We start from the raw sequence: 22,039 nt of genomic DNA, 5'->3' as shown, positions 1-22,039 counted from the left end.
ATTTGATTAGGCTGACAAGATTTGTTCTTTTGTGAGGGTAGCATTGCCCTTGATACAGGAGAGAAAACATGCTTGCCTAGTTCTAACAGTTTCTATTTCTCTTAGAGACGCTAAAATGTGCAGAGAAATACAAAGGTCTTTTTACAATGTGTTTGCACTGAAGAGGAAAACTAGTATAGTGCTTTTAAAAATATGTTTGTGATGATGAAGTAAATGTTCACACTTTAAAATTTCCCCTGAAGTGAGGTACTTCTTCATGTGGGACTTTTTTATTGTGCTTATTTACATAAACTAGATTTTAAAAAATCAAAAATTACTGTTTACAGTAGAGGCCAAATAGATTGTGCAGAGAGAAAATGGATAGCCCAAGGAAATGATGGGATGACATATTTTTAAAGATTGGCATAAAGAGAAGTCAGTTCAATTTTTTTTTAAGTGTCTCTGTTATAGGAAAAAAACAACAGTAATCCATTATTCAGCTTCTTTGACAGAGAGAAACAGAAAACTAGATTGAGATCTGTTACTGCAAAATAATGATGACTGAGAAATAATTTTACCGCGGAGCCACAGAAATGTTCTTCCTTTGGCAAGAGAAATTTTGTGTAATTGTATGAAATGCACATTTTAAAAGAAAGCTGGATTTTTTTTCTCCGGGTTGGTTACTCAGATCTTTGAAGATAGATTTTTTAAACTACTTGCTTATGCTTTCCTCAGGATTTCTTCAGCAAAAGATGGCGCCACGAAAGCACCCGAGCAGAGTAGATCTGAACTCCTGCCATGTCTTCATAACTTGGTGCTGTTTTAGATGAGAGGAATGTTCTGTAACTGTTTTGTCTGTAGCGTTTGGGAAGAGTTCAGTCGTCTATGGGATTTGTGGCCCATTTTTAATAATGGAAGTGCTACTGTAACACTATGTAGCATAGCCTGTCCAGATCTAACCATTTACTTCACTTAGGAGGCAATCTCTTGTAACCCTGGTCATATGGAGAGGAGAAAGTGCATGTTCTTTAATGTACTTTGTGTTGCTCTGCATCATCTTAAAAATTTGTCAGTGCTGAGAGGAAATCCTCCCTGTGGCACTAATTGTATATTCATATATAAATTATGGTAATGAGTGAAGAGCTGTGATTTTCTTATCCACATCTCTATGTTTTATGGCAGTGTGTAATTAATAGCTGAAATTTAAAGTCCTGTACTGAGGGCTAGTAATTTGACTGTTGAGACTATGTTTTAGAGCACTTAGGGAGGAGCAACTGTGCACTTGCCTTAGCTGATTGTACTTTCTGTCATGGCATCCTTAAATACAGACCCATCCAGGAAATCAAGTGCCCCCAGAAATAAGGGCTGTTCTGATGCCAAGTTTCATTTGATTCATATTTAATGTGTATCTCTCTAATGAGACCTCTTTTAAACTGTGATCTTGGTACCAGTAAAGCATTTTAGAAGAAACTTTTAGTAGTACAGGCAGAAAGAAAATACAGCTGTTAGGCTTAAAACTGATTTCAGGCAGAAGAAATGGAGGGTTTGCTTGGATAACTTCATAGCTATGAAAATTGTGGGTAGAGAATTCATGCTTAATTTCCAAGGTATGCTGGATAGAATTGTACAGTCAGGTGGTAGGGCTAACATTCATTGACTGAAAAAAAAATCACAGATAATTTTGCCTATAAGATGCTTACTTTGGTTATTTAGGGTGTTTCTTGCTTCTAAAGGCACAGATATCATTTGAGATACTGCATAAGCTAGTTCAGAAAGTACTAGGTCATTTTTTACTGAAGTAAAGCTGTACATGGAAGCAGAGAAGAGATACAACTCATTTAGATCAGTAGAATGGTGAGGTGAATGGAGGAAATCTTTAATCTTTCTCTCGTAAGCTGATACCCATTTTCTGCTTCAGATGGTATCCTGGGATGGCCTGGGCCCAAGTCACACTCCACAGAGGAACTGAAAAACGGTGCCCTCAGCTCCTTATCATCTGCTAGTGCCAACATTACATGGGCAAGTACCATAGTACCATCTGCAGCCCAGGATGCACAGGCACTACAGCCAAACACTGAGGTAAGCGTGCTTGGTCTCTGTAGAGACCTCTGTTGGTTAGACGCAGACCGTGTATGATGGTGGATACTTTCACTGATAAATTATTGTACTTTGTCTTTATGCTGTACTCTTTGTTTGAAGTTAGTTGTGAAAATGATAAGTTTCATGCAACAGTGCACTCCAAAAACTTGAAAAATATGTTGATGATATTGTTGTGTGCTTTTACTTCTCTGAGGTGCTTGGGTCAGTAAGCTTTGGCAAGTGTACAGTTTCTTTCCTAATCTTAAAAGCAGTCAACAGATTGTCATACACATTTCTATCCTCTGATGCAAATAAAAGCTATTTATTTATTTCTCATTCTTGTTTGAGGTAGACAGGAGACACTACTTGCTTGCTACTTGCTCTTCCGTGTTACTGTTTCCTCTTGGGCATCTCTTGAGTATAGCTGACTGTTCTTTGATTTGAAAAAAGATGTTATTTCCTGATCCCTTTTCCGGTTAAGTGATTATGGGCAGAACTTGTCCACATGATCCTGCATCAACCAGCTGATTTGTGCTTTTGTGGCATTTGCTTGGTAAAGGGCAGTTCTGAAGCATCCACTCTTTGAGGAGACTCACAGCTGCGTATCAGACATCTCATGCACTGAAAATCTCTCATCATGACAAACTTCTCCAGCTTCTGCTGTCTGCTTCAGTAACAAGTCCTGCCCTCAAGGAAAAAACACTTCACTCTGAGACCCTAGAGATTGTAGGGAGCACGTGGAGCATGTGAGACTCCACCTGGAGCACGTGAGACTTGGAGAACTGGAACAAAGATTTTGAAAGAACTGAAGAAACTAGTTAATGCTCTGGGCAATTGGAATGGCTTAAATTAAATGATATTGCTTTTAACAAAATATGTAATGTCTGGAGACATCAATAAAGCTGTTTTTCCTGTTCTTTTGTAGTATGTTGAATTGAATGTAGTTCAAAAAAGAATTCACAGATAATCCAGGGGTTTTTTTAACATGTCCCTTTGGTCCTCTGTCCTTAGAAAGGAATTTTGAATTATGTTGCACCTAGTGTCCATTTACCAAAATGTTTAAATTACCTGTAATTGCTTTTTATTAGGAAGTTGTGTAAATTCTTGTTTCAGATAAGCCAAGTGTACAATGTGTTTTTAAGACAAGAGGCTATTTAAGAGTATTGTTTTGGGAGTTACTACTTACTCGAACCACTGAAATCTGTTTCGTTAGGATTTTTTTTAGGTTTTGTTGGTATTCTTTTTTATTCTTCATCATCCACTAAAGCCAAATGGGATGTGGAAGCATGAGCTTTGCAGCAAGAACATAAAGAGCAGCAGCTGATTTTACTCACATTGAGATATCATTTTGCAGTTGAGTTGAGACATTTATGACCTGTTTTAAATGACAATATTTTTTTATGAGTCCAATCCCTTCCTCTTCATTTGCTGATGAGAGACACTGAGTTTTGTGCGTGGCTTGAGGTACTGCTTTGCTTGTGGAGCTCATGATTTATTGAGAAGGGAGCACCCTTGAAGAGGGGAATAGAAACAAATGTAGCACTATTTCTAGTGCAGAATCCTCAGTGCTTTGCGGGCAGTGTTCCTGAAGTCAGCAACCTGCATTTGGAGGCCCTGAGGCATTAGCCATTTAAAAAGAAGAAAAAGAGGTGGGGGCAGAAAGAGTAAGATTTTTAAGTTACAAAAAGGTCAGCACGAGATGTTGTTTTTGGTAGAAACAGTAAATAGAAGTTTGTGGATTGGTGGAGCAACAAGAAACAGCTGGAATCAGGCATGCAATTTTTGTTATGTAGTAGTATAGTTTAATGAGCAGGAATTTGGTTTTGTTCCGAGGAAGTGGCTTAAACCAGGATTTATTCCTGGAAGTTCTTTGGAAACCTGCATCTTCTCCTACACAGTCTGTGTGTGCGATGCTGAGATTGATACTGTTGGCTCTGAACTTGAAGGTTTTTTAAAAATGTAGCAGATACACTTTTAAGTTTTGATCATTTTGATGAATTTTTTTCTGAGAAACTTAGCAGTTACCCTGGTAAGAGTGTTATCTGAGCCAGGTAGTCATCCAGGAGATGATGTCTGACCTGCCCAAAGTTACAAATATGTTTGATTTGACACAGTTTAAAAGTTCTGTGTGCAGGATGTAATCATATTTTTAAATTTATGGTGGCCTTGTGTGTCCAAGGCAAGAGCCTAGATCTGGCACTGAGTAGGCACTTTAATTTCAAAGGTATAAAAGCACTGACTGTGCTAATTACTTAGAATGTATAATAACACATAAAAGCAAATGAAAATCATCACTTGTTTGTAGTCCAGATACTTTGTTGCTAGTAACAGTGGTGACATTAGCAGAGAATGCTTCTAGATGCCATTAGTTGACATTTTGTTGACACTGAATGCCCTTTCTTTTTTTTTAATTTTTATTTATCTGATAGCTTCTTTTAGAAGAAAAGAGGAATCCACAAGTGTCATTCAAATGGAACTTATTTCTTTTAATGATTTTCTTTTTAAGAAAACCCAACTAGGCATTGGTTAATCTTGTCTTCTTGAAGAAACTGCTGGGGTATTAATGGGGCTCAACTTTCCAAATGTACCTGCCAGAAGAAATAAGCCTTGCTTTTACAGAAGTTATGAGATGAGAGTGCTAGTTCCTATATCAGTGCTATCAAAATTAATTCCACTTTCTTCTTTGACTGGTCTAGATTAAAAAAAAAATCTGTAATTTCATGGTATAACCTCTATCTATTAGTCAGAAGCTATACCCCAAAGGAATGGGAGAGATTTTTGACTAACTCTGTGTAATATAGTAGATGGACCAACCAAAAAATTGTGAATTGACCTCTAGTCTGAAATAGAAAATGCCATTAAATGGCTAACTTTGAGGAGCAGCAGACTCAGCTGCTTGTATTATGGAGTGTTATCTCTAAGGCAAAGGTAATTTTAGGAATGTGGATGAGCAGTGATTTTAAGAAGAGAACAGAGATGTTGTGTTGGGGCCGAGGGGGTTGTGGGTGACTGCTGAGGAATCTCTCCCATGCAGCTGCCTGCCAGTGGCAGCAGTTTCCTGGCAGCATGACCGAGTGGCTGAGTGTGTTTAGTGATAACTGTGCTAATTCTCAGCACAGCATTCACACACTTTGCAGGTGTGCATCAAGGGGCATCATTAAAATACCAGGGACAGGTTTTTATATGTTTATGAAGAAGTGTGTGGATCTTTAAAATTATCTGGAACAACAAGGTTCATCTAATGCAATTTTCTTTGAGTACTTAAGAGGAATGTAGAAAGTTCTGGAGCTGAGTTTTGACACCATAGGTAACTAAAGTAAAATTTTTCTTTTTGGTCTGTTGTACTTTCAGGGTTTCAGGAATGAAGAGTTTCTTCTCTGGTGAAATAAGGTAGAAGCTAAAGATTATCCTCTTTAGATAATAGGTTGGTGTTTACTTGCTTTGGTTTATTTAGGGTGTTTCCTGCTTCTAAATGTAGGGGTATCATTTGAGATACTGCTTAAACTAGTTAGGAAAAGAAAAGATTTTGTGACAGATTATTTTTTTGTGTCTTCCTTGCCTATTATTCTTTTAGAGTTGTGATGTAGAACAGCATGAAGTTAAAGCCTATTATCTTTACTGAAAGACGTAACTTCTGAGAGTGAATTCCCAGATCAAGCAATTTTGTCTCTTATTTGCCATATTGTTTTTAATGTTTTATAAGTCTCTGACTTTTAGTTAGCAGGGGTTTTTTTCCTGTCCACCTGAAACATCAGATGGAAGGGATAAGGGTTGAGCTGCACAGAGCTATCCTCAATCTGATAATAGTTGATGTAAAATGCTCTTGTGCACCCCTTGTGAAGGTCTTTTTGGCATAAGTTGTGTTATAATTTCAGGGTAATTTCTGGGTTTTTCCTTAAAGCAGAACAGAACCAGTCTGGTGTGAAATGTGCCCGTGGTACACTCTTCAGACCTGTGGTGTGAACTTGGTCTCTGTCTAGGCTGCCATAAATGGGACCCTGCTTTCTTCGTTTAAGGTTTAATAATTTTGAAATTCTTTTCAAGAAATACTGACATGAATTGGTTTGAATCTCATAGTACGTTCAGTTGTAGTAAACTTGGTACCAAAGCAGAATAAAGGTGTGAATCACTTTCATGGTGAACTACTATTCCAGTCCAACTAATTGTCATTTTGGGGTCAGAATTCCCCCTCTGAGCTGACAAAGAGTGACTGCCAAATTCTTCCCCAGACAGCTAAATACAAATAAGAAACAGGCTTTTTTTTTTTTTTTTTTTTTTTTTTTTTTTTTTTTTTTTTGTGGGGTCTGAAAGGGAAGGAATAATTTTCTTTGGATCTAGTAGTTCTGTTAAGAATTATTAAAAAAAATTGTTCTGTAGCTAGATCTTCAATATAGTCCTCTTCATGTGATTTTTATGCCTTAAAATGCCATGACAGCTGATTCTTCCCATCCTGTGGATCTAGTATCTGTGCTGTCTCTCTGCTTTTCTGTCCCTAACTTTCCCTTGCCTGTGAGCATGAGCAGCTGGATGCCTGCTCCAAATGGAAGTGTCTTTTTAATGGGATTGAAGTTTGAGCTCTGTAGGATTGAGCCTTTAGCTCTGATTATCTAACTGCTAAAGCAGGTTTTAATTGTGATAGTGATTGCAAGGGCAGTCAAGTCCAGGTTATTAAAGATATTTTGGTCCCCTGGATGATTTGAACCTTGGTGTTTTCAACTGTAACAGGGACCTGTTCTATTTGGGAGAGTGACTGAATTGCTTAATGTTATAAGTTGATGTATTTTTTTTCCCATTTCTTCAGGTGGTAGTTTCTTTCAAGTTGCAATTTGTTTTTTATCTGTATGTAAGTATATATCTTAACATGACTTTAGAGCTATTACAGAATGTATTAGAGATGCTAAGAAATAATTTTAAAAATGCTCATGAAATTTTAGACACTCAGCTGGATAAAAGAAATTATTTCTAATTCAGATATTACCTTTATTGATCTGTATCTCAGCAGATGTGCCCAGGTCTGGGGATTGTTTCCTGGTATAATTTGTTTCTAGTGTTTCCTAATTCCTTTTTGTACTTGACAGGAATGTGTATAATTGATGTTGGGAGATGAGCTTAGCCATGAACATACAGTGCTAGCCACAAGTGCAGTAATGGAAGAACAACAGCTTGGGAGGGGAAAGTAATGTCTGCAATATTACAGATGGTTCCTTTTCACTGTTTAGTACAGACATTACAGGGCTTCTCAGTGTGCTCTGCTTTTTGTCCTCTGCATGATTAAGTACTTTTCAGGCTGAAGAGCACAGTGAATGGCCTGTAATGATTTAGCTAAATTAATCTCTAGGCAAAGATGGTACCAGTTAATCCATTCACTATGCAGACCATCTAAAAAATGAAATCTGAGGTAATCAATTGAAGGTATATTTAAGGATAATCAAGGGAATATATATTTAAGGATTAAATGTACAATTAGACTAAAAGTAGAATTAAATGACCCTAAGCCTGCTACAGCAGCACTGACAATGACCAAGATAATCTAGCCAATTTTGAGGTTGGTTTGTTTTTTTGCTAGCTTTCTGGAATAGCTACTGTGTCAGCAGGCAGTCCTCCAGTTAAACTGTTTATGCAAATAATTAATACAAATTTTATCACCAGCCAAACCCACTGCATATTATTGAATCACTTCCACCTCCAAAATGCATGTGTTCCAGCTGCTATCTATATAATTGAGAGTAATACTCTGTGTAAAAAAACCCCTTATTCCAAATCTGCTTCTAATTTGAATAAACATGAGGTTCTGATTCATGTGGCATTCCATAATTACTAGTGAAAAGTCAGTGAAATCTAATCATTGGAGTATAAAGAACTTGGGCTCCCTTGCAGTAAGGCTTAAAAATTACCTTTAAGTGGATCAGTTGCATACTCTATTCAGTATAAACCTGTGCCCCTTGCTAAAGGAACTTCGAAGTCAATGTTAATTTTATTTCAGGATTGTGTGCCAATTTGTTATGTGCCAGTTAATTTGCTTTGTGCTATCAGTTTTATTTCTTGGAATGTGTATATATGTAGGCTTGGTGATACTTACCCGTCTCATTAAGATTGTCAATTCCTTAACTAGACCTTACTAAGTTGAGCTCAACTCTCTTACAGGGAGAGTTTGTCTCAGGTTGGCATTGCTGTATCTTGCTGAGTGAATCATCCAGACTGGCTTCAGCTGTTCTGTCTGGTCTTGCTAGAAAAAAAACTGGGGTTTTCAGCTTGTGGTGATGAACTGTAGTGGTTCTTTATTTGAAAAGCCCAGAATGTAGAAATAAATCCCAGCAGCAATAACAGAATTGAATTCTGAAATTTGTCCCAGAGGAGGAGTGGGAAGGAGCAGGTGAAAAAGGCAGAACTCTTCTACGTTTATAGCGAGTTTTCATTTTGAGATGGACCAAGCGATTGATTCATCAGACTGAGAACAGCTCTTAGAAACTCTTCAAGCAGAGAGTTCCACTGGCCTCAAGAAATTAGACATATAAAAGAAGACAATCTTCTAGGCCTAATTTTTTTCACATACACATTGCATGTTCTCCTGCTATGATTTATAATGATTCAGTTTTCTTTTGAAAGACTTCAGGATTTTTGTTTTGGTTTTTTGAGTTGTGTGTGTTTATCAACAATGTGAATATGTATAGGGGATGAGCAATGAAATTGCAGGAAGAGTCAGGCTGGTTTAATAAATGTGTTGTCTTGGGGCGAGACTGTTAATACTGCTTGGATTAACATGTCTTTACCATTTCTATCCTTTTACAAATATGCTGACACGTGATACTGCTCCCAAGAAATAGCACTGTGAGAACTGGATTTACATATAGATTGGTATTGCAGGACCAGATGATTGTAAAGGTTAAATTTGTAGTTGTCCATCTTTTTGTGCCCTCTTTGCATATGTGAGTGGTGTATTATTGACTAATGTGGCAGTATTTTTCTGCAGTAAATTTGCTTAGCCAGCATACAAAGCGACATAAAAGAGAATTACAGCTGGCTAAATGACTTCAGCTCTGTTACTTCCTAACTTTTCAGTTACTGGGCTTTGCAGGCAGAATCATAATGAAATCATAGAATACTCTGGCTTGAAAGGGACCTCCAGAGGTCCTGCAGCTCAACACTGTGAGAGCAGTGCTAACCAGGTCAGCTTGTCCAATCCTGAACACCTCCCACAGTGGGGGTCCCACAGCCTCTCTGCAGAAAATCTTGCAATTCTCTAAGGATTTTGTCAATGGGAGCAAAGAGTTGTTTGATAAGGAAAGGCATCATACTCAGTGTGCTGTACTGTCTGGTGAGCAGCTAAAAGGGACCTACCTGCTGGGGCCCTTACCAGAAGGTGTTTGTCCTCCCCTTCTTCACAGGAATAGGAGGCCTGAAGAACCTACTACTTCAGGTTTCTCCCCAAGGATCTCATTCTAGAAAGGATGCCTTGTAGTACAGGCAAGTGTCTGAAGTGTAGCTTTCTGCCAGCCTTTCCCCCCGTGCTACTCTCCTGCACCGACCTGCAGCTCAGTGCAGTCTTTTGTCTTCAGCTCCCCAAAAGTTATAACCATGCAACTTTCAGACCCCTTGCAGTGTCTGAAGTACTGCCTGGCAGTGGCTGGAATCTGTCCTGCTGCACTCTGTGGTTTGTAAACTTGTACACCTACTTTGGATAGTGTCAGATACTCGATTTTTTGCCATTTGCTTCTAAGAAATTTAATTTGCAAAATAAAACAGCATATGTTTGAGGAAATTATTCTTTACTAGTATCTGCATTGCCTTAGATATTAGATTATAGATATTAGATTAGATAAAATTGTTTATGATGTGATACTGTCTATCTTATGGTTCTGATTTATGCCAATCTTCAAGGTTTTTTTGCTTTAATTTAGGACAAGTTCACGGGGCTTTTCTCTTCATGCATTTTGTTTCATAGTCTCATGTTACTTCTTTCTGATGATACCAGTGATGAAATATATTTATTCCCAGTTCTTACTGAATTTATGCAATACTGCAAAGTCCTCTTGTATTTTAGGATTCAGGTTAAACAGTTCTGTACTTCAGTAGCCCTCATTTCATCAATGTCACAAGCATGTGTGGACTGGTACTGAAACTTAATCTTTCCCTGTGGAGTCTATGCTTGGGAATTAGCTGCTTTTCAGCCTGTTTTCAGAACTGACTACTTTAGGTTTATGAAAATCGATTTTTGCAAGAGGAATTGTCTTATGAAGAATATATTAACATGTGGGGGAAAAGTTGTCCAATAAACATTATTTGGTGCATAACAGGATTACAGTGATGTAGGTAACCCAAATGAGGAGCTGATAAATTCTTTATTTTTAAACATAATCTTTATTTTTAAGCATAATCACTTTCAGAGTTTTAGCTTTGAGTATTTTTTCTGAATGATTGCACAGGCTATACTGCAACATAAACATAGATGTTCTTTGTTTCATGTTACATGCACTTGCTCCTATTCTTTAAGCAAGAAACCAGTCCTTTTTCTTCTGAAATCTCTTATTGTCTGGTCCTCATCGCTGCTACATTATGTTCAGCCCTAAATATAGTCAGAGGTCATAGTAAAACACATCAGCAGTGTGGGAAAAGGAAGCTCTCTGAGCTTGTTCTTTAATGATGGAAAGACTTCTGTTCCCAGAGATAATCCTGCAAAACATTAGCAAAAAGACATTAGTGAGTTCTCTAAGTGGGTAGGATCTGGATAATGTGCTTGTCTCCAGATGCCTTGCAGATTGTTTTTGTTGAGAAGAAAAAAAAGATTGCAGATCTATTTGTCACCTAAGGTGGAGGTTTTGTGATAGTTTTCTTTGCTTGCATTGTCTGTGTGTCAGCCTGTCTGTGCAGTGTTAATGTCAAGATTCATTTCTGCTTTGCTGGCTTGCTTTGCAGTGAGGGGATATCTCCTGAAGAAGGATAGGTTTTTCTTGATTCAATAGATGTCTCTGCTATTACATGTTGTATCCAATTAATCTTGTGTGATAGACAGATTGCCACACTTTGATCCTTGCACTTGTCCCAACCTGAGAGATTTTCTGAACATCAAGTGTGTTTAACATATTCAATGAAAAACAACCCCAAGCAACAAACCATAAAATGTATACAAATTATCCATACACACAAAAAAGAGATGTTTTAATTATTGATGGTCCTAGTTTGAAGAATTTTATTTTCTCTGGAGACCTGAAATACCAAACACAAATAACAAATTTGGCAAGGAATTAATTTCTGGGCACTCTGTTGACATTCTTTCCTGATGTAAGCTTTTTCTACCAAATAAAACCTGGTTTGACCTATTAGTGCTGAATGATGTATCTACAGTTGCATAAATGCTTTGGCCCCACGCTGTCAGAACACAGACTCAGATACAGCAGTTACTTACCTATTCAGATAGATATGCCTGCATTATTTTTCTTGGCATACATAGCTTAAGGTAAGTAGAAAATCTGCCTATTTTGCCGTTTTTCCTTTGTTACTTGAAGGAGAAAGTAACTGTCTTGCTGGTTGGTTCTCTATGTAGATGACAAAAAGAGAGTGGTATTTTTGCTTGCCATGGTGTTGTGTGTAAGTTATAGTGTGTTCACTCTTTCATTGTAAAATCCTTCTCATTTGATTCTCATCCTCTATTGCTTGCTTCCATATTTTAAAAGTTAACTTAATTTTGGTTCATCATTATTAGAGATAAGCTCTAATGACAGAATGCTAGAAGTGTGCCTGTGGGTGTGTGATTTGGGGTTTGAAGGGGGTGGGTTCCCCTTTGGGGTGGTAGACTTTTTCTGCATTAGAGGAAACAGTTTCTGTGAATACTCAGAGTAAATTTTAAAAAATGCAGCTGAACTGAACCTGCCTATTTTGTTACCTTTAAGAAACCTTTTTCAGGATGAAATGAAGGTGTACACAGGTAATAAGTTTTGCTCTCAAATGGTGCTAACACCATTTAAAATCTGCTTTGCTTCTGGGCTCATTATGTGGCTTTGAAAACATCAAACCTGAACATCGGACAGCCTTAAGTCTCTTTGAACGTCATTGTAACTTTGGTATCCAGGTGCCAGCATTACAGTGGGCATATGGGATGTCAGTATTTGAGGTTTTATCTTTGATCTGCTCCTTCTTTGCAGTGATCAGTCACAGATGCCACCAAAAGCAAAGCATAAATAAGACTACAGTAAGATGGAGGGAAGCCAGGGCTCAAGCAATGACTTGACTTCACCACCACTTTTACAGCTCCATTTTTCACCTTCCTCTGCTTATATTGTGTGGTGGTAAACATTGAGAATAGTATTTTCAAATTTTTTTTTTATTTTAACTGCTCTTGAAGAGTAAAAAATTTTATATAAAGAAATCAGGAATTTGTTGGATATTAAAAAGTTTTACTGCCTTATAGTTAAGATTAGGCTTGATAATCTGTAAATGACAATGCATTTGGAAGTTAGAGAAAAAGTGAGTGGATGAGAATGATTCCAGGAATCAGTCCTCACAGTGGGCAGTAAATGTGTTTCAGCCTTTGTTTTGTTTCAAGATTTAGGTTTAGTTTCTATTAAATTCAGTTTTCTATATGGAAATGATTCCTCCTTTCAATAGTGGGTTTGTGTGGCAAGATTGTCATAGTGGGGAGGCCAAAGGGGTGGTTTCTGTGAGAAGCTGCTGGAAACTTCCTCTGTGTTTGACAGAGTCAATGCCAGCTGGCTCCAGGAATGACCTGCTGCTAGCTGAGGCTGAGCCCGTCAGTGATGGCTGTAGTGCCTCTGGGATAACTGACTTATGAAGGGAGGAAAAAGGGAACCCTGCAGAGCAGCAGCAGAGAGAGGAGAGAGAATGTGAGAGAAGCAGCTGCAGACACCACAAGTGAAGAAGGAGGGGAAGGACATGAAATGGTCCAGTTGCCAGAGCAGACATTGTTCTGCAGCCTGTGGTGCAGCCCATGGTGGGTCAGGCTCTCCCTCTGCAGCCCATGGAGCACCACAGTGAAGCAGATACCTGCCCACAGCCCCTGGGGGACCCTGTGCTGGCTGGGGCAGGGACCCCGTGGAAGCTTATGCTGGAGTAGATTCCTTGTAGGATCTGGATCTATGGGTCTGTGCAGAGAGAAGCCAAATCCTACCAGAACAGGTTTTCTGGTAGGATTTGTGGCCCTGTTGGTGACCCATGCTGGAGCAGGCTACGGGAGGGACCCATGGACGTGCAGTTTGTGAAGAGCTGCAGCCCATGGGAAGGACTCACATTGGAGGAGTTTGTGGCTGACTGTCCCCTTTGGGAGGGAGTCTGTGCTGGAGCAAGGGAAGAGTCTGGATCACAGTTCCCCTCAGGCAAGGTGTGAAGTACTGACTGCAGCTCCCGTTCCCTGTCCCCCTGCACCCCTGTGGGGAAGTTGGTAGGAAGTAGTAAAGTTAAACCTAGGAAGAAGTGGTGGGAGGATGGTGTTCAAGATTTGTTTTTATTTTCTCATTACCCTGCTCTTACTTGATTGGTAATAAATTGAACTAATTTCCCCAAGTCAAGTCTGTGTTAGCATGAGGTAATGGGTGAGTGATTTCTTCTTGTCCTTAACTCAACCCATGAGCCTTCCATTGTATTTTCTCTCTCCTGCACAGCTGAGAAAAGGAGTGAAAGAGTGCTTTTGGTGTGCACCTGGCTCCTAGCCAGGGACAGCCCACATCAACCAGTAGCATGACAATATGCTGGTCTGTATATAAAATACTTTTATAAGTTCAGCCTACTGCACAAGCTACATTTGATCACTGCTAATGAGGGATGGGTACAGTAAGCTTGCATGCTTTTCTGCCAAGTGCATGCTACAGTAAGTGCAGTTAAATGTGTGGTGCCCAGTGGAAGAAGACAAGTGGCACATGCAAGTTAGTGCAGTTATGTCACTTCTGATCTGTGACAAGCTCTGCAAGAAGCTATCAGCTCATTATATGCTACTACTTTGGGGTGTTCTTACTGTATGTGCTTTACAAAAAGAATTCTAACTTTAGTGATGAAACTGGTAGAAATCTTACGGGGCCCATTTCTCAAATTAGTGTAAATGTGCTAAAGCTCCCTGACCTTACGGAGTTATATTTAATCTTACACCCACAGAAAACCTGCTTGCAAGCTCTTGAGTTACACAAATGCAAGTGTAAATGATGCTTGCAAACCTATGCTGTTAGTGAAGGCAATCTGAAAATCAAAATGAGGCCTTTGACTTTTATATGCACTAATAGGGACCAAAGATAATTAGAGGACTAGGTGGAAAATATGACAATCCTTGTCTAGTTTGAGAATGCTAGTTCTGTTTAATATTTCTTCCAACTTACTCCATCTGTCTCTTGCCAACTTATTCCATCTTTCTCTTGATGCAGACATGTTTTGTAAATAGGGGTTTTTTTGCAACCTTTTGCATGTTCTTGAACATAGAAGGACTTAAAGAATAATTCCCTTGGAATATTACAAAATGCTATGGTTTTTTATCTGGGTGTTTTAAGTTCCTAAGAGTCATCCGCTTGCTCCTGACTACAGTCCTTTTTATAGTACATAAAAATGTTTTCATGCCTAAATGAAGATTCTTAGAGTGCTTTTTTTGTAATTATATGAAGAATATGAGGTCCTCAATGTGTCCCTGACATCTCAGGATATACATGGTCTGATCAGAGGGAAAGTCTGGAGGTAGATTGACCCTTGGTGGAGGGGGAACAGGTTAGACAGCACTTTAACTGCACCTATGGAGCTCCAGGGTCTCTAACAGGTTATGGAATTTGGGAGAGGTTTGCATAGACTAGAGGGAAGTGAATGCCATTCATTTTTTTAAAAAGGGCAAGAAGGAACTCTCAGTGTTCTGGTAACATCTGGTGTCCTGCAGGTTTGTCAGCCTTTCCTCAGACCTTGAGAAGGTGGTGAAACAATTAACCCTGGAAGGTATCTCCAAACACATAAAGGACAACGAGGCAATTAGAAGTAGTCTTAATGGACTTCCAAAGGGAAAATCATGCTTAACCATCATGACTAGCTTGGTGCTTTATGGGGAGAGCAGTGGATGTTGTTTGCTTTAATATTGGTAAGGTTTTTGACCCTGTCTTCCCTAACATCCTCACAGAACAATCTAGCCCAGAGGTTATAATCAGTGGTACAGGGTCCAGTTGGAGGCTGGTCACTGGTGGTGTACCTCAGGGGTCCATACTGGGACCAGCACTGTTCCACATCTTCGTTAATGACCTGGATGATGATGCAGAGTACACTCTGAGAAGTTTGTAGGTGGTGAAAAACCTAGGAGAAGTGGCTGATGAGCCAGGGGGTTGTGTGCTGCCATAGAGAAGAGAGGTCTTGGCAGTCTGGACACAGAGTAATCTCTTAAAGATAAGCTCAGAGAAGTGCCAATTCCTGTTATCTGGAGGGTATTTGAGAATAAACTCTTGCACCAGTACAGGCTGGAGGCCATCTGATTGGAAAGCAGTTCTGCAGAGATCTTGGAGGACAGCAAGCTGACCATGAACTAACAAAAATGTTTTTGTGCCCAGCAGCTTCTTGGGCTGCATTAGGAAGAGTGTTGCCATCAGGTTGAGATCCTTCCCCTCTTCTTGGCAGAGGTGAGGCCACAGCTGCAGTGTTGTGTGCAGTTCTGGGCTCCCCAGTGCAAGAGGGGCATGGACTTATTGGGGTAAATCCAGCACAGGCACCAAAGATGAGGAAGGTTCTGGAGCATCCTTCCCATGAGGAGGATCTGGGAGAGCTGGGACTGTCCAGCGTGGAGAAGAGGAGGCTCAGGGGTATCTTATCAATGTACATAAATACCTCATGGGAGTGAAGAACAGGGAGACAGACTTTTCTCAATAGTGCCAAGTGACAAAGCAAGAGGCAGTGGGCACTTGGAAGTGAATCTGAACACCAGCAAATGTACTTCTGCTGTGGAGAGTATTGAACACTGGCATGGGTTGCCTAGAGAAGTTGTAGAGTCTCCATCCTTGGAGATAGTCAGAACTTAGTTGGGCAGCTGGTTCTACCTGCATCTGCTTGAGCAGGGTAAGGAACAAGAAGATACCAAGAAGTCTGTTCTAACCTAAATGAGACTCTGATTCTGTGTGTTCCTTTCTTCCCCTCAAAAAACTAACCAAGATGAGATCCAGGTCATTCTTGAATGTGTTGTTGCATTGTATGGTTTGTGAAGTATGTTGGAAAGTAAAGTTTTGAGCAGTTAATTTGAAAAATTAACTTGTGGAAGAAGCTGTAGAAGGACAGAGGCACATTTGCCCTTTCACAGAAGTATAGCTTTCGACTCTGTGATTCTATCCCAGGCTTGTCAGTGTTTTTTTTCTAAAAGCATTGTGTTTTTCCTAAAAGCATTTTTTAAAATGCAGAATGTTTCCTTCAGAAACAATTTCTTACCCTTACAGATTTCATCTGTTAAAAAAGAATCAGCATGTTTTCTAATGGAGACTGCTGACTAGAACATCCATTTTGTGTCCTCGCAGATGACCTCTCTAAATTAATCGATCTCAGTTCTGATGCGGTGACCTGTTTAAAATAGCTCTCTTCCGGTGTGTATTTTCATGTCTTTGGCATTCAAACTTTGAAGTGCATCTCTTCCTGGGAGTTTTAGAAATTATCTTATATTTTCTCCTCAGATTTTTCTGAAAAGTGATGGTGCTTCAGCAGGTATTGGAAACCGATTTTGATTTAAATGATTTTAAATATAAGCCCCTTTTTTTGTGGTTATTTGTAACTGGTTCAGTATTGGATTTCTCAGGGTCAGCACCTAAGCCAAGCTGTGCTGTTCATTCCCCAGCTGGGCAGTGCACAGCTCAATAGCTTTTACATTATGCTCTGACCACACAGGGGTGGAGCAGATCGCTGCTTTCCTAGGTCAGTTGTGCAGTTACATTTTGCAGGATGAGGTAAAAGAAAAGTCTGTGTCTGATAATTCAGAAAAGCTGCCATGAAAGGATAATCAGTCCACATAATCCTTTGCATTCTGCTGAATGCTTACGCCCTGGATACTACTAAACTGCACGCTATTTTCATGGATAGAAAAATAATTAAAGAATGGCTGAACTTTTATGACACTTCAAAGATACATTAGCTTTGTATTTTGTGACTGCATGTGTCCACTCAACACAGTGTGGTTGTTACGTGCTTACCTATTGGTTTAAGAAAATGTGTTAGTTAAAGAAATATGTGTTAGTTAAAGTTAGTTTGTGTGCTCCTAAAAACCTATTTAATAGTTATGTAGAACAGCTAATGAGGAGAGAGGGAAATATAGAAAGGATATTGCTTTCTGAAGATGACTGCTCTTCAGTTCCAGTAGCATAAATTGTAAACTGCTTCCTTAAATTCTTTTCTTTGGAAAGTGAGAAAAGCGCAGTTGTCTGCATGTCATTCACTGAAGGTCACCGGTGTGTTGATGACTGTAATAGCAGAGTTGTGGTTTTTTTGGTGACCTTGCACAAGTCCTTAGAATAGGGATAGTTAAGGTAATTAAGATTTTAGTCTTTACAGTGTACTAATTAAACATGATTGATCCTAATGTTACATTGTGCTCATCCTCCCTGATGATCAGAAGGGCTTTCATTTACAACTGTGCAAATGCTACTTTAGTGAGCACCCCAAGTGTCCATAGGGTGGCTTGCTCTGATCGTGGATGTTTTGCAGGGTAGCAGAGAGGGGTAATTTCACAGAATATTCTGAGTTGCTTGCTGTTTTGTTAGTAACATTTAAGAGGCAAGGAAAGCCTAACACCTATTTCACCAAGAAAGAAGGAAAGAAGGATTTCCTGGTCCTGGGTAAATGTGCAATCTTTAGGAGAAAAAGAAAATTCTTAGTATGTCATTTAGTCTGCAGACTGGTAATGGGTCATTTGTTTGTTTTCTGATGCTGTTAGCAACTTAAGGCTATGCAGCTGTTACATGTTCATGTAAAAGGATGTTACCTGCTAGCATGTTCTTCTTCTGTCCTCTTTCTGTCTCCCACTTGCACACACTCACACAAATTTGTGCCCCTTCCCCTCCCTCCTGGAGAAGCGCCGATCAGGATATCCTCTGGGAACAGCAGCACCATTTCCCAGTTGGAGCTGCGTGCATTTAAGCTCACTGATCTCAATGCCATGTGACTGGAAACGCAAGGAGCAGATTGCCATCCGGTGCACACTCTCCAACCCCTCAGATAGCAAAAAAAAAAAGGAAAAAAAAAAAAAAAAGGGAAAAAAAAAGAGGGGGTGGGAGTGAGGAGGGGAGGTTCCCTTGCTTTTTTTGTAGCGCTGTTAATTCCTGCTGGAGCTTGTTTGCCGCAAGCTCGGTTCATGGCAGTAACAGAAGCAGCAGATCCTATTCGGTAGCTCAGTGCTCTCAATGAGGTCAAGCTGGATCAAAGGGAAGCCTCCTGTGGAAGCATCTCCTGTAAGTTCTGATACTGCTTTTTCCCTGCTACCTCCAAATAAATCATAGCCTGTATAACTCTGGGAGACTTCAGTGCTTTATCCCTCCCCGACTGATAATTGTGTGTGAGGTTGTCAGGTTTTATGTTAATTGAACTTGTCAGTGAGGCATCAGTTGGGTAATAATGCTGTGCATTTTGGGAGAAAAGGGCTTATCTTCTCTCCTTTTATTTTCCAAGGGAGTGGGAAGAAGAAAGTGTGGTTTTGTCCTTTTGAAAAGCTCCAAGCTGTTGAGGTTACAGCTCACCAGATTCTGTTTTATGTAATCTACATATTCTACTTTCTAAATAAAGCAACTGTAAAGTATATTACAGATGTCATTGGGCTTCACCATAGAGCTATTATTTTAGGAATAGCTATCTAAACATTTAAGTAATTTAAAAAAAAAATAGAGGAAGTACTTTATTCAAATCTTGGAAACCTCCATAGTAACTTAATTTCAAAGAAACTCTCCTTGCACAAGCTGCAGTTCACCTGAGGGGTCTCTAATGTGATCATTCAGAAATATTCCTTTGAAACCTAATTCTGGATATTAGCTGGTTTTAGCGAAACTTTTCAGTTGCGTAGGCTTCCACACTGAGATTCTTGTTTTATGTAATGAGCTAGCTGTTCCTGCAGAAATGCAATTTAGCATGAAAGAATGCTAACTTTTACAGGGAGTGTTGTCTCATTTACAGCATGGAATCTTTGGGCTATAATGACATGCTGGGCTGTAATTTTTCATCTACATAACCCAGTTTTTTTTTCCCCTTGAAGTACAAAAAGCTTACTTGAATACATATCTGGAAGGCTTGCAGAGTGGTTTCAATGGCTTGAACAAAGTAACTACCACCTGTTTGGATTATTGTTAGTTATACATTGTAAACCCTGAGGAAAAATAAAATATCACAAGTCATTATCCCTTTTGCTGTAAAGTTACTCTTGAAGGGACTGCCATGGTGCCTGTGTATTGATATTCAGCTTGTATTTTTGGAAACTCAGCAGCACGGGTGTTGTGCTGTAAGGTGATTAGTTGTTGCAATAGTTATAAAGAGTTATGGTACTGCTCTGCTTCCCAAAATCTAAATGTCTTTGGATTTTTTTCAGAGGTGTGTTCTTTAATTATAGTTGTCTTTTTATCCTCTTTAGTTAATATCTTGACTTTCTTAAATATCTAACTTTGAAATTGGATAGAGAAAGGAAAAAACCTATGAAATTGGGTCATGCAGCATCTATGTATGACATGAATATTTTCTGGGAAGATTTATGAAACAAACTTGAAGACTCATTTTCAACTGCATATTTCCATTTAATGAAAAGAAGACTTGTTACTTAAATATGCTATGAGTTTTATCTGATATGACGGCAGTATAAATATGAGAAGAGAGTGTGTAAATTAGCATCTTGTGCTTAGTACTCTCATTCTGAGGAAAGGGTCAAAATGCTTTATGAACCCATGACTGGATTTTTTTATTTATTTTGACTTTGTGTCTTTTCTTGGCTTTAACAGAGACTGTTTTCAGTTCCATCAAGACAGCTCCATTTTCAAACATGTATTGAGGGGGGAAAATACCCATTCTCTGTCTTTTTGTCCAGATGGTGACGTTTCTTTTCATTTCAGCATTCAGCTTCTGAGTTGATCCTAGTTGAAGATGAAATGACAGATACTGAAGATAATGAAGAGGAGGATTTAGGAGTCATGGATGATCAACGCAGTGTAATTCTCCATCTCATCTCTCAGCTCAAACTTGGCATGGACCTTACCAGGGTATGAACACTGTATCTCTTTTATATTTGTTCACTGTTGTTTTTTCTTCTCATCCTTCTGTGTGTTAATGTGAGTGTGCTATTTGTTCCTGTGGACAGTGAAGTTTTCCTCTTTATAAAAATGTGGCCCTAGAGAGCTGTGGAGTGCTGTCTCTTGCTAGGCAGGCTTTCACATGAAGTGACCACATCAGATATTTTAGAGGTGGAGGGGGAAAGAAGGAAAAAGAGAAGAAGAAAAATCCTTCAGAAAAATCCTTCAGAACTCTTGCTTATTTTTTTGCAAGTCTTTCAGAGAGTTACTTTCAGAGTAACCATATGTTGTGTATGTAACCCACAAGTATGTCAGGGTGCACTGGGGGTTTGAGGAACAAAAGTGGCAATTGTATGGATGAAGGATATACGTGTTCACATAACTGCTTTGTGGATTGGATTTCATTTAACTGCAAGTCAGCTTCAAAAAAACCCCATCGTGGTAAAGAAATTACAGTCTTCAGTCTTCAGTTCTTGTCAGTGTTGAGCAGCTCACCAGTTCAACCTTCTGTACATTCTTCTGGCCGTAGAACCAGTATTGTCACAAGCTTATCCATACTGATACGAGCAAAGAAATTACAGTGGCTGAGAAATTTTCCCTTCAGTCCTTGGAGTTTGGGAAATAAGGTAGATGTTAAGGAAGCAAGGAGTGCTTCTTTTTGAATAGTTTGGTATTCCAATGAAACATTCTCATGGGGCTTAATACATAATCAAGGAGATGTTTGTAAATATATGGAATATCCTTTCCTTGCACAAAGGTTTTCTACTTAAAAATCACCCGAATAAAACTCCTGTTGTCTACTTTTCATAAATAAGAGTTCATTCTGACACTCCTCACAAGTAATACAAAGTTTGGAAGGACCAGAGAATTTCTCTGGCACATGAAGAAGTTTTGCAGGAAGTTATTTTCATGGGAATTTTGATATTCTGAAGAGTTCATCCTCTTTTAACATTTTAATCAAAAACTATAAATTTTATACAAAATAAAACTTTCTCAATATAGTTTTTCCTGCTCCCTCTGGAACAATTGTTAATGTTTTAAAATAATTACAATATTAAGACTGAGCAATCCTGTGTTCTGTTGCTGAGTAGCTGCGCAGAAATGAATGTTTTATTCTAAATAAAATGAAAGTTTCATAATTTCATTTTGAATAATTTATATCTTTCACTTTTTAGTATGTCTGGGATTATATACAGTTCATTTTTGGTTTTGTTTTTCTTACATTCTCACTTTTTCTTAGCTCTTCCTCTTTTCTGTGTTGTTTTTCTAAGGCTGTCTGGAGTCTGTAGTGTTCAAACTAGGCTAAGATTTCTTATCTGTGGTTCTTCTGTCTTCAAAACATTTTGTCTTTGGCAAAAGACAAGATTTTTCTTTCCTGATTTTCACTGTCATCTTCTTGTCATGGCAGACTAGGCAAAACCCAAAGACACACAGTTAATTTAAGTAAGAGAAGTTCCTGTAAATAAGAGACGAGTAGACACTTATAAAAGAAATATGAAGGTAAATACATATATGATAACCTGTTTCTTACGTAGTGTTCTTAGAGCACAGTTTTTAAAGATAATGATAAATGTTGAAATGAGAAGAGGAACAGGCATATGGCAAGGTTAGATCTGTTTGTAGTCTGTGTGATGCATGAATACACATATGATAAGTATTAATGAGACATGCCACATGTGCACATCACTTTTCTGCCCATTTTGAGGATTAAAAAAAAAAATACAGGACAGCTGGCTGCTTTTTTTATCAACTTTGCTTACTGTCATGAGGTCCTTAGGGCC

General features: G+C 38.9%; 1 protein-coding gene across 2 annotated transcripts in view; it reads left to right on the top strand.

Moving 5' to 3' along the window:
• Positions 1 to 22,039, top strand: part of OSBPL10 (oxysterol binding protein like 10) — a 112,459-nt gene that overhangs the window by 69,477 nt on the left and 20,943 nt on the right. For both annotated transcript variants that reach the window (XM_059846822.1, XM_059846830.1), the window contains 2 exons: positions 1,898 to 2,058; positions 20,082 to 20,228. In XM_059846822.1, coding sequence (XP_059702805.1) covers positions 1,898 to 2,058; positions 20,082 to 20,228 — 308 coding nt within the window. The remainder of the gene's footprint in view (positions 1 to 1,897; positions 2,059 to 20,081; positions 20,229 to 22,039) is intronic.

The sequence above is a fragment of the Haemorhous mexicanus genome, chromosome 1 (assembly GCF_027477595.1).
Source record: "Haemorhous mexicanus isolate bHaeMex1 chromosome 1, bHaeMex1.pri, whole genome shotgun sequence".
Taxonomy (NCBI): domain Eukaryota; kingdom Metazoa; phylum Chordata; class Aves; order Passeriformes; family Fringillidae; genus Haemorhous; species Haemorhous mexicanus.
Note: the sequence above shows the minus strand (reverse complement) of the source record. Positions and strands in the feature narration are given on the sequence as shown.